This window comes from Vigna radiata, unplaced genomic scaffold (genome assembly GCF_000741045.1).
Source record: "Vigna radiata var. radiata cultivar VC1973A unplaced genomic scaffold, Vradiata_ver6 scaffold_227, whole genome shotgun sequence".
NCBI classification, from domain to species: Eukaryota; Viridiplantae; Streptophyta; class Magnoliopsida; order Fabales; family Fabaceae; genus Vigna; species Vigna radiata.
In genome coordinates this window covers 542,053-555,814 of record NW_014543239.1, presented here as the reverse complement: position 1 = coordinate 555,814, position 13,762 = coordinate 542,053, and the positions used below count along the sequence as shown (strand labels likewise).

At 40.6% G+C, this 13,762-nt stretch overlaps 1 protein-coding gene across 1 annotated transcript; it reads right to left on the bottom strand.

Annotated features, from left to right (window-relative positions):
- Positions 1-1,461: 1,461 nt before the first annotated feature.
- LOC106753268 lies at positions 1,462-2,412 on the bottom strand. The gene has a single exon (XM_014635056.1). The coding sequence runs from the start codon at positions 2,410-2,412 to the stop codon at positions 1,462-1,464; it is 951 nt and encodes a 316-aa protein (XP_014490542.1).
- Positions 2,413-13,762: the final 11,350 nt, after the last annotated feature.

Below are 13,762 nucleotides of genomic sequence, written 5' to 3'. Positions count from 1 at the left end.
TGATACGAGAGGCATGAGGTAGCTTGCAGATCCGTGAGTTCAGAGGCAGAATGAGGCAGTACGGTTGAAGCACTTCAATGGAACAGTGCTCGGCAGAAGCAAGCCAGATCTGGATGCTCAGCAATGTAAAGTTGTTGGAGGTTTTTGGATGGAAGGCAGCGGAAGTAGTGAAGCTATGGTGAAGGGAGATGGATGTTAGCTTAGAAGAATGAATCATAACTCAGAAGGCTCCCATGATATGGAAGAAAGTTGCAATGGAAGATAAGCTAGGAAGATGACTCTTGGAGAGGAACTTGCTAATCATTTCAGCAGAGTTTCAACAATATGATTCCAAAAGTGTGTTACAAGCTTTGCCAATGAGATTTTATAGATCAATCTCAAGGCCATGCATGGGAAATATCAGATCCACACGTTTCAGATCTCATTCCAACTAATGGACCATGTGCTAAATGTGTGTGGCTTCTAGAAAGCTTTATTAAACACATGTAAAATATGCTATGTGCCTATGGAAAAGTAAACACTAATGCCACCCCTCCTATGCTATGCACACCCCTCTTTATGTAGCCAAAAGTCCACTTTTCCCTTCTCCATGTTTTTGGGTTGTTATTTATTTGGTGGACTTGGGCCCCGCATATCACTATGAAAGTATGGTTGGAGTCGTCGTGCCGCTGTTAGTAGAGACAATGCTACTTTCTCCACCTAAGAATATCGTTCCTCGGCCCCCTGCAAGTTTCTGCTGATAAAGTATACCATCTTGAAGGCTGGTGCTTCCTGGATAAGGGCCGCACTTACCGAATGAATGGATGCGGACAGATATAGTTGTAAGTCGAACCCTTCTGTTGGAGGGCTCATGATGGGCGGATTGGTCAGTATCTTTTTCACTGCAGAAAAGGCCGCCTCAAAGTGATCATCCTAATGTCGAGGCACATTTTTCTTCATGTTTTTAAGTATCGGTTTGATATGGTCGGAGAGTTTCGATATAAACCGTGATAAAGTAGTGAGGCGTCTGACTAAGAATTGGACCTCTTTGAACTTGGTTGGACTTCTCATCTCCAGGATTGCTCGGCACTTGTCCGGGTTGGCCTCAATCCCTCGATTTGTCAACATAAAACCTAGGAATTTACCAGCCGACACCCCGAACGTGCATTTGGACGGATTCAAGCGCAAATCGTATCGTTTGAGTTGGTGGAAGACCTCGGCTAGATCCTTCAAGTGTTGTTGATGGGAACAACTTCTTACCACCATATCATCTACGTAAACCTCCATGCATCGCCCATGAGGCGTTGATAAGTTGCACCTGCGTTTTTCAGGCCAAATGACATTACCTCGTAGCAGTAGTTTTGCTTGTTCAGTTATGAAAGCCGTATTGTCTCGGTCCGGAGCATACATCGGGATCTGGTTATATCCGGAGTACGCGTCTAGAAAACTGAGCACTGTGTGTCCAGAGGCGCCGTCCACGAGTCAGTCAATGCTGGGAAGAGGATAATTGTCCTTAGGACAAGCTTTGTTGAGATCAGTAAAATCGATACACATTCGCCATTGACTGTTCGCTTTTTTCACCATGACGACGTTTGCCAACCAAGTGGTGTAGGTTATCTCCCGGATGAATCCAACCTTCACTAATTTGTCAACTTCATTTTGTACGACCACCCTTTTTTCGGTGCCAAGTCTTCTTTTCTTTTGAGCTGTTGGTCGGGCCTCAGCAGTGTGGTTAGGTCGCTCGTTATTGGACCTCAGTAGTGTGGTTAGGTCGCTCTCCTCGACTAGAGTGAGATCGACCCCTATGTTGGTGGTTTGCTCAGCATTCTTTCCCAGGACGAACAATTTAATCTCTCCTTGGGGTTGAATTCGATCGTTTGTGTTGGTCCGGGGTTCTAGGTCGACCAGAATAGCTTCAGGCCACTTCTCCTTTTTGTAAGTGGTGGCTTTCAAGGCAGCGGCGTAACACTGCCGGGCGATTTTCTGATCTGCCCGAACGGTGCATATCGCCCCGCTTTCGGACGGGAACTTCATTGCTAAATGGGGAGTCGACACGATCGCCCCAAAAGCGTTTAGACAGGGACGCCCTAAAAGGGCATTATAGGAGGTGTTTGCTTCCACCAACAGAAAGCGTACACAAAGTTCTTTGGCCCTGTCACCGGTGCCCAATCGGGTCCTCAGGTCGAGGTATCCCCGGATGTCTACACGTTCACCTGCGAATCCAACGATTTGTTCATGAAAGGGTGTTATCGCATCCCCCACCAGCTCCATCTTCTGAAAAGTTGTCCAATATAGGATGTTGACCGAACTTCCCTGGTCTATCAGGACTTTGCTCACATGATACTGTGCTATTCGGGCGGTAATAACCATAGGATCATCTTGCTCCGGGTCCGGGGCGTGAAAATCCCTATCGGTAAAGGTGATATCTGGCATTGATAAGGGATTTTGAGTTATCGTGTGGACGCTTCGCAAGTTCCGCAAGTGTCTTTTGCGGGCCGAGGATAAGGCCCCGCCCCCAGCAAAACCTCCAAAGTTGGTATCAATCCGGCCCCTCAGGGTCGTATCTCATCTTCTAGATCTTCTTCTTGAACGTTCTCGGGAGCGTTCGGTCTTTTGTCGTGGGCGTTCAGGGCTTCTCCGTGTCTTCTTGGGCGAACGCCCTCGTTGACTCGTTTCTGCTTTGACAAACTCCCGCAGATATCCGGCACGGATTAATCTTTCGATTTCGTCCTTAAGGCTCTGACAGCCTTTTGTAGAGTGCCCTTGGTTGTCATGAAACCGACAGGTTTTGTAGAGACCCCTGGGCGAGTGCCGTCTGCGAACGATGATCAGGTTGGTTTGGAGGGCTTTCTTAAACACTTTCTCCCTCATAACAGTGAGGCGTGCGTAGTGATCGTAGCGGGGACCGAGCGGAATTGGAGGGCATCCTCGTAGAGGCTTTCGATTACGACCCTTGTCATGCGGTCGTTGGTCCTCATGTTTAGCTTTAGTTATGGGTGCCTCAAGCTTCTTGCGGTAGTGTCTCTGATCTTCCATTTTGATGAACTTGACCATCTTTTCCTATAATTCCTCCATCGTCTTCGGTAATTTAGCGTACAGGCTTTCTGAAACATGTCCCGGTTCTAGACAGTTGGACAGGTTGCTGATGATGAATTCGTGGGTGACACCTTTCACTCTTCTTGCCGCCTCAGAATATCTACGAATGAATGTTCTCAATGGCTCGTCCCTCCCTTGTTTGAGATTGACGAGTTCAGCGGCGGACATCCTCTCCCTCCGGTTGGTCGAAAACTGCCTTTTGAATAGAGTGGTGACAGTATGAAAACTGTCAATAGAATTGGGAGGAAGAGTGTAATACCATTCTAGAGCTTCGCCTTTTAGGGACAGGGAGAAAGCTCTGCACTTGACTGGATCACTTTTGGAGTAGAAGGCCATGGAGTCGACGAAATTCGGGAGATGGTGTTCGGGGTCTGTTGTTCCGTCGAATTTTTCAATTTGCGGGGGAGGCCGATCGGGCATTGGAGCCTGCATAACGACTTCAGTGAAAGGTAGCAGCTCAGGCGATCGTGGAGGGCGACCACTGTCATCATGGCGACCGTCGTTACGGCCGCTGTTATGGCCGTCGTTGTGACCGTCCCTGTGGCCCTCGTTGTGGCCGCCAGTACGGCTGTTGTCTTCCGTCATCTCCGAGCGTTTTTCTTTGAGTTGGGCAATCTCTTCAGCTAGTTTCCGGTGTGCCTCCTGTTGCTGGCAATCATCTGGGTTTGTTCCTCCAGTTGAGTTTGGAGCTGCCTTATGAGTTCTCTGTGAGCAATACCGTCCATGCTTCTGGTGGTCACCATAGGGAGTCTTCACTTTCGGCCCCACGATGGGCGCCAAAATGTTTCAGTAGATATTTTTGGGACCGAAAGGACTAACCTTGATGACGTGACTCTGCTTCCTTCTAATGTTGGATCTTCAAATACCTTCGCCGTCCGTTTCCCAAACCGTCCGTCGAATTCCAATCTTCACCCGAGAGAGGGGTACCTGTAAAGGCACTCCGACGATCAAGTTAGACGTCGATATAAGAGGACCCTCAATCCTCAGCAAGTTGATGCTTAGAATGGAGAGAGGGTTATCGTAAATATGATAATACTCAGTCAGTGTGAAAGTATGAGTATGAGAGAATGTGAACGTACCTTCTTTGGAACCCTTAGTTATTTATTTATAGGCTTTAGATTGATATGAGATCAATAGAACATAATAAAATATAAACAGAATAAACAAACTTACCTGATATATATCTATTGAGATATTATTTGATACGTGATATATGATATAGTTCATTTATTCGCATTTGCGACATGATGGGCCTCGAGCTCAATAAAGCTGGATCAGTCTGATAATTCGGCCCATTTAAAGCTTGGCCGCTCGGTTTAGCAGACCGAGCGTTAGAGATATACTACCGTACAATCCATTTTCTTGAATTTGGTTTGTGCTATTTAATATGCCTCTGCAGTTGTTGTTTTGAAAAGGCAAAGCCAAAGATCAAAATGATTTTTGAAACATCTGTTTCAACTGGTTTTAACATTTGAAGGTGCTAATTTCAGTTTATCCAAACTGCTCAAATCAGATTTCATCACACATGACCAATTGGGTTTTCTGGTTTTTCTGGTGCTGCTATATAGTTTGACAAGTTTGGTTCACTGACTTGTTCAGTTTGAAGCATTAATTTTCTTGCAGAGTTATAACAATGGAGGTTTCTTTGAGCTGGAAAGTGAAAACATTGATCCATTAATTGCAAGTTTGACAATTCCAAAATTAGTAAAAGCAGACTAACATTCCAAATTGGCAGCAGACTTTCCAAGCAATTTCGCAGATAATCATTCTCTCCAAAGCAGTAGGTTACAGCAGCCTCATTTTGGGAAACGTGGCAGGAACTTACCTTTTGGAATCACTAGATTATGAAGCTGTGAAACTAAAGGTGCAGATCATCAAGCCTTCCTCTGATTGCATCTCAAGTGCAAAATACAAACTGGTCCAGAAGATAACAACAAATTTCATACTTTTACGGGAAAACAGTACCTTAACTATACTAGAGAAAAGGAATGGTGATCCACTACTGAATCCAGATTGCTAGAAAAGTTTAAAGTTTTCCAGAAATAAATGGTTGCACATGACTCATCCAGAAGAAGGAACTAGGACCGTTGCAAGTTTTTGAGTCTTGTGTAATTGTTTATATCAGATTGAGTTGCAATAGTTCTGTTGTGTTTTTCTGTTTTGGTTTTATTTTATTTTGTATAGGGCCATTTATAAAGTCCAAGTTCTTTGGAAGAGTCCTTGGTGCTCTTTCAAATTCTTGGCAACTTTACTTGCTTTAATTTTAGCATTGCTAGACATAGGATTAGAATTTGATTTGTGTTTCGCTTAGGGGCGTAGGGGTCATGAGAGTCCGCTTAGAGTCCGCAAGTCTCTTAATTGTCTTTGTCTTTGATTGTTGTGCCCTTTGATTTTAAAGGTGATTTTATTTTAAAGGGTAATAAGTTAGTAGCTCAAGACATTTCTGGCTAAGGTAAGACTTGGTATTTAAGCAGTCTTCATGAGTCACCTCTCTTACCTGGTACTTGTCTAAAAGTGAAGCTTTTCATCCTTTAGATTAAGAAAACTTTTAAAAGCAAAGTTATGGTTCATATAGGTCTTCTAGGTTAGATAATGTTGATGAAATGTATAATCAAGCTAGGAATCTTCTATTTTTTGGTAAAGACATAGGAGCATTAACATACCTAGCTTGGGAAAAAGAAGTTGATAAAATAGATCCTTGGTTTTATAGAGAGTGTGAATCTTATGTCCTTAACATATATCTCTCCAAGTTAGAAGAGCATGCAAGAGAGTGATGGGATGAAAGGCAATATTATGTTAGGAAAGGTAGAAAATCTCCTATTCATGATTGGTATGATTTAATAGCTTGCTTTAGAAGAAAGTTTGTGCCTTCAAGAATTAAAGGAAACCTAGAATTAATTAGAGATTCCATTGAAGATGGAAAAAGATTTCTTGAGAGTTTAAATGATCATGGGTTTCTTAGGAGAGAACTAGAATTTGGAGCCAAACTCAAAGAGATCAAGGAAAAGAAAAAAGAAAGAGAGATAGAGAGAAGAGAAGAAGAGATAAGAAGAGAAGAAGAGAGGAGAGAAGAGCAAAGAAAAGAACAAGAGAGAAGAGAAAGAGAGAGAAGAGAAGAAGAAAAGAATAGAGAAAGGCAAGAAAGAGAGAAGAAAGAAAAGGAGAAATCTTCCATTCTTTCAAAAACCATGGAACCTAAAAGGGAAGGTTTCCAATTCTTTATTTCTTTTCCAATTATTGTTGAGTCTTCAAATCTTAATTTCTCTTTCAAACCAATTGTCATTCCATATTCAATGCAAACTTTTTCAAAATATGGCAATTTAAATCTTGAGTTATTGTTATCCTTAGGAATACAAGAAACTCAAGATAAAAGAAAAGTGACTTGTGAATTGGGATTTTCAAAATTCCTTAAAACCATAAAACAAAGTCCTTATTCTAAAGTTACTTCCACAAAAAAAATTCTTTATTTGATTGATACTAATTGGAGATATATTTGATGTTTATTATAGATATGTTTTTGATTCAGGAGGAAAGTGACAAACCAAAGTTGTGCTTCTTTATATCTTCCCGATTTGAGGAAAAATCGTTTTTCAAGAGGGAGGGTATGATGGAAACCCATTGAGGGCATTCCTTTCAAAGGAGTATCAACTAAAGCTAAGGCTAAGAAAGGGAATTGAAGAAAGACTTTTTCTTGATTTTCTTTCTCTAAAGTCTTAGAAGGACTCTCTTTAATATGTTTATATGTGTTTTGTAGGATCTAATAAGGCTACGACACCATGGACTATCCAACCCAAGAAGAAGGACAAAAAAGTCATTTACACAAAGGGAAGGGGTGAGAATAGCAAGCATGGAGCTGCCTCAAGAAAAACACATGTATCACACCATCACCACATCTGATACATGATTTGGCTGGAACGCTGGCTGCCCATGCACATTGCCTTGCATCATCCAGAAGCATGAACAGACATCCCTTACCGCTGCCACGTGTGGAGATCTGAACTTCTTCCATAACCATCTGCACCGTCCACAATTTGGATCTTTCATTATAAATTTGCTTGTATTAGCTTAGGCAAACACCTTTGATTTGAATGAATATTCTGTTGATTTCTGTCCAGAAATTTCTTCTTGTTGAAGGTCACCGAGAGAGAGCTTGAGAGCTTCCTCTAGCCCCTCTCCCTAGCTAGGCTTCCAATCCTAGCATATCTCCACCATCCGCATCACATTTCAGCACCCAATCTCTACCTTCATTCCACTTTTCTCCAACATCGGTTCATCATTTCTCATCACCGAACCAATATTTGTTTCATTTTTCCTTGCATCCACTACATTCTCCAGCCACCGAACACCTTTTGAGAGTGGCTTCCATATGTCTTTGTGTCTTCCAGTCATCATCATCATTCTTCAATTCATTCCGCTGCGTTGCCAAGCACAACTTCCATTGCTGCGTGCTTCTACTGTCCAATCTGAGAAGAAGATCTAGTTGATTCCATCCTCCACCAGAATTAGCTGGATCGTTCTTCCATCAGCTTGATTATCTAATTGTTATGCAAACTTTCTTGGCCTACCCTTAACCCGATCCCTCGGCGAAAAGAGCCTATTATTAATTATTGGCCTGCTATCCCTAGCCTCCCCTAGCAATTAATAATGCGTTAAGAACAGAAGCAAAAACAATTGATCGTCCTACCCCTTATCCCTAGGTTGGTATTGCTTAATCAAGGAATTTCTCACCAGTTCATGATAGTACGTCCCCGTATCAATAAAGAGAAACAACAAGTATCAAATGAGTTAAACGATAAAAGCTTTAAGCGTAGATGAGAACCCAACAATTGATAATCAAAACATATGACAAGCATATAAATAAAGAAGAGTTTCAATAAAAGAGAGTTTCAAAAGATTACATTGTTTTCCCCCAACAACAAAAGGGTTTAGTTCACCATTGTCACGGTGAACTTAGATGAAAAATGATGGAAGAATGGAAGAGCAAACCCTAGATAGGATAAAAAGGAGCCTAAGCATCCAACAGATCTTCTCCAAGGAATGAAAATTAGGTCTGGCCGCCCTCTTCTGTCAAAATAATGACTCTCAAGTCGCAACAGGGTTATTTATAGACGGGGAGCATAACAGGAAAACAGGCTCAAGCCCAGCAGACAACCGCTCGACGCCACACTTATGCCGCCCGACGGTTTTCCCATTATCGCGCCACCGCTCGGCACTAGGGGTCCACCGCCCGGCGGTTTGCCCATAGTCGCAAATCCAACCAGCATCCACGCCTGGTGCTACCCCCTCGCATTGGACCGCCCAACGGTGAATTTTGCCGCTGGGCGGTTCCTAGACTCTTCTTTTCTTCAGTTTTCTTCCTCTGTCTTGAGTCTAAGACCTTCATCTTCAACCCCAATCTTCACTTACATCAAAACTGCTGCAAAACAATGCAAAACAAGCATAATATCGCTAAAAGCAACTTTTGACTCTCAACTGACTCATTTATTGGGTTTTACTTGATTCTAAGCTCATTCGAAGTCTTAAAGGGTGTAATTTGGTCTAAAATGACATATGAGAATAACTGTTTTTCGACCGTTATCACAACCCCAAACTTAGAACTTTGCTTGTCCTCAAGCAAACAAAACAGAACAACAAACAAAGCAAAGCTTGACTTTCTACTATTTCATCCAATGGTTCAACATTCCTAAAGTACATGACAAGAGCTACTCAACTTTAGACCTTCAGCGAAATTAAATCAAGATGCATGCATGCTTCCAATTCAGTTCAGTTCACAAGTTACTCAACAGATGTTACACATTATGAATGACCAATCCACTAAGCAAAAATGCAATCATGAAATTTAGCAATTCTCATCGGGCAAGTGTTTCACTCAATCACTCAAGTGTTTAAGGTGACACTCCAACACTCTATCATTCACAAGTCACATGAAATAAAATTGCCATTCATCTAAAACAAACAAAATCCTTACATGCAAATGCCATCAAAAGGACTTTTCAAAAGCTTGTAATGAGGCTGGGCTAACAAGAAAATTTGGTTTTTCTGGACTGCAAAATCCTTGGGTTAAGAGAGCAATCATATTGTTAAAATTTAAGCACAACTCTCTTCCTCACCAATCTCACTTATTCCCAACTTCTTCCCTTTTTCTTTTACATTGAGCTCATTTTCATACTTTTCTTCTTTTCTTTTATTTTTCTCAAGCATTTTTCTTTTTCAACATTTTAGCTCAATGCTTTACAATTGCTTTTCAATTTTCCCCCATACAACCCTAAACTTGAACCTTTTCAACACATACAGTTAAGCTCACCCCAACTCAAGGTAAAGAGTTTCAAGACAAGGGTTCACATCCTGTTTAAGGCTAAGTTTCAAAAAGGGTATAATATTTCAAGCACTTTGAGTGAAATTTTGGGTAGAGAAGGGTTTTCAAAAATGGCCTTCATCATATGACATTCAGATGCAATTCAATCAATCATCAAGATTAAGGCACTATTATTCATGCTTTCCTATGAACAACACATATAACAATGAAAACTCTGGAGCTTAATACCTCACACACATGCTTTCTCACACAATATTCATTCATACATCCTGCTTAGCCTCATAACCACAATCATAATTCATCACACATCTGTTTCATAGAATATCAACATGCAACGCAGCTCAATTATCATCCACATCAAATCATCATCAAATAGGCTCATCATGCAAATTATTCAGTCAAACATCTTCAGAAAAGTATTCAAGCAAAGCATACACACTAAAAATAAAATGAAACCTATTCTAAAAATTTAAATGCAAAGGTAAGGGATAGAAAATCTAGGGTGCCTCCTAGTAGCGCTTGTTTAACGTCACGAGCCTAACCCAAACCTCATGGATCCACCAACATCATTTATGAGGCAAATTTTTCCACATCTCCTCCCAAATAATGCTTAAGCCTCTGACCATTAACAATCTAGCTCCGCTGTTGATTATCTTCATTTGAATGCTCCAACTCCACTGCTCCATTCTGGAAGACACACTTTACCACAAAAGGGCTTGACCATTTTGATTTCAACTTCCCGGGAAACAGTTTTAGCTGAGAGTTAAATAATAACACCAACTGCCCTGGATGGAAATTTCTCTTGATCAGCTTCCTGTCATGATAAAATTTCACCTTGTCTTTGTAACTCCTAGATGAATCATATGCATGCAACCACATTTCTTCAAGTTCAAGCAGCTGATTTCTTCGTCTACTTCGAGTTTCATTCGGGTCAAAGTTTAAAAATTTCAAAGCCCACAAAGCTTTATGCTCCATTTCAACTAGCAAGTGGCATGCTTTTCCATAAACCAACTGAAAAGGTGATAACCCCATAGAAGTTTTTAGGGCAGTTCTATTGCCCAGAGAGCATCATCTAATTTTTGTGACCAATCTTTTCTTGAGAAAGTGACAGTCTTTTCTAGAATTCTTTTAATCTCCTGGTTAGAAACTTCAGCTTGCCCATTTGTCTGTGGATGATAAGGTGCAACCACCTTATGTTTTACTCCATAATGTTTAAGCACCTTAGCTAGCTAAGCATTACAAAAGTGAGATCCCCCATCACTGATGAGTACCTTGGGAGTTCCAAATCGTGAAAAGATTTGCCTTTTTAAGAATTTGATCACAGTATTAGCATCATTCTTGGGACATGCTAAAGCTTCAACCCATTTACTCACATAATCAACAGCTACCAAAATATACTCATTATTGAATGATGGAGGAAAAGGTCCAACAAAATCAATACCCCAGCAGTCAAAAACTTCAACCTCCAAAATTCCTTAAAGCGGCATCTCATGCCTCTTAGAAATAGCCCCTGTCCTTTGGCATTTGTCACAGATCCGAGCATGATTGTGGGCATCTTTAAACAAAGTTGGCCAATAAAACCCTGCTTGCAGAACTTTTGCAACTGTGCGCTCGCCATTATAATGACCTGCATAAGGAGAGTTATGACAATGCCACAAAATCTTTTCTGCTTCTTCCTTTGTTACACATCTCCTCAAAAGATTATCTGCTCCTATCTTGAACAAGTACGGATCATCCCAAACAAATTGTTTGACACATGTAAAAACTTCTTTTTCTGTTGCCAATTCAATTCTTCAGGAATAACACCTGCAACTTTAAAGTTAGCCAAATCAGTGAACCAAGGCCTTTGCTGAATATATAGAAGAGTTTCGTTTGAGAACGACTCCCAAATTTCTTTCTCCTTGCTTGTTACTTCATCATTGACCAACCGAGATAAATGATCAGCTATTAGATTTTCACTTCCCTTTTTTTATCACGAATCTCTATGTCAAATTCTTGCAACAACAACACCCATCTAATCAACCGTGGTTTGGAATTTGGTTTTGTCAATACGTATTTTATAGCCGCATGATCCGTATAAATAATCACCTTAGATCCAATGAAATAAGATCTAAATTTCTCCAATGCATAGACTATAGCCAAGAACTCTTTTTCTGTAGTAGCATAGTTCAGTTGGGCGTCATTCAAAACTTTACTAGCATAGTAAATAGCATGAAATACCTTTCCTCTTCTTTGACCCAACACGACACCTATGGCATAGTCACTTGCATCACACATGAGTTCAAACTCTTTATTCCAGTCTGGAGCTACAATCACTGGCGTAGGAATCAATCTTTTCTTTAGAGTATCAAAAGCTTGCAAACATTTAGGACTCATTACAAATGGTGTCTCTTTAACCAGTAAATTACTCAAAGGCTTAGCAATCTTTGAAAAATCCTTGATAAATCTTTGATAAAACCCTGCATGACTGAGGAAACTTCGAATTCCTCTACTTTTGGTGGTGGAATTTTTTCAATAACCTCTACTTTTGCCTTATCCACTTCAATCCCCCTGGCTGAAATTTTGTGCCCCAACACAATCCCTTCTGTAACCATAAAATGGCATTTCTCCCAATTCAAAACAAGATTTGTTTGAACACACCGTTTGAGGACAACATCCAAGTTGATCAGACATCTTTGAAAAGAATCCCCAAAAACTGAAAAATTGTCCATGAAGACTTCTATGCTTTTCTCCATGAAATCAGCGAAGATTGCCTGCATACACCTCTGAAATGTGGCCAGAGCATTACATAATCCAAAGGGCATCTTTCTATAAGCAAACATACCAAAAGGACATGTAAAAGCAGTTTTCTTTTGATCTCTAGGGTCTACCACAATTTGGTTGTATCCAGAGTAACCGTCTAGGAAGCAATAATAAGCTTGTCCAGCCAATCTTTCTAGCATCTGATCAATGAAAGGTAAGGGAAAATGATCTTTTCTGGTAGCTGTATTCAGTCTCCTGTAATCAATACACATTCGCCAACCAGTAATTGTCCTTGTAGGAATAAGTTCATTCTTCTCATTATGAATGATAGTCATCCCTCCTTTCTTTGGTACAACTTGAACTGGACTCACCTATTTGTTATCAGAAATAGGATAAATAATTCCTGCTTCCAATAACTTCAATACTTCCTTTCGCACAACTTCTTTCATAACAGGATTAAGTCTCTTTTGCGGCTGGGCTACATGCCTGTAATCATCTTCCATCAGAATTTTGTGCATACAATATGTGGGGCTTATACCTTTGAGATCTGCAATTGACTAGCCTATAGCACCTTTGTTTGATTTTAATACTTCCACCAGCTTTCCTTCTTCCTCTGGGGATAATGAAGTACTGATAATGACTGGGTTATTCCCATTATCTTCCAAAAACACATATTTCAAGTGCGGTGGTAACTCCTTCAGTTCAACCTTACTTTTTGAAACCTTTTTGTTAAGCTCAATCTTTTCAAAAAGAGCTTCTTCCGCTGGAAGTTCTTTTGCTGATTCCAAATTCTGAACACATTCTTCCCTTATTCTATCCTCCTCGTCATTTAAATCTTCACAATCATTTATAAGCGTCCTCTCCAAAATGGATGCATTACGAACTCTGTTTTCTTACGCCATACAAAGTTCTTCCGCAATGTCTAGTTGAAAGCATGACTTATCATCTTTAGGGTGTGACATTGCTTGAAACACGTCAAAATCCACCTCTTCATCTTGTACTTGAACTTTCAACTTGCCTTTTTCAACATCAATCACGATCCTAGCTGTCTTCATAAAAGGTATTCCAAGAATCAAAGGTGCCTCTCCATTTTCTTCCATCTCCATTATAACAAAATCCACTGGAAACAAGAATTTATCTACCTTGACTATAACATCTTCAGCAATCCCAAAAGGATATTTTAGAGACCTATCTGCCAGTTGAAGAACCATTCTTGTTGGTCTGATCTCCAATCCTCTAATCTTTTTGAACATAGAAAGAGGCATCAGATTTATACTAGCTCCAAGATCAATCAAAGCTTTCCCAACATCAGATTTATACTTTCTCTCTCTTTCAGTATTCTCCCATTTCTAGTAACGATCTCACATGCTTCTTCCACATTACTTTTCTCCACACAATCAACATTAAACACACTTCTACTCATAATTCTCTGAAAAATCTCTTCAGATTCTGCACTCCTTTGTATAGGCAAGAACTGAGGCTGCTGTGGGACTATGGAAGCCTCTTTAACTGTCTGTGATAAATCAGATAATGTTTTTGCCACTATCTCCAACTGCTGAGTGATTTCACTGTGTTGCTCCCTCGTCCGAATGTTATTTTGTAGCATCAAAACGTCTTTAACATTATCAC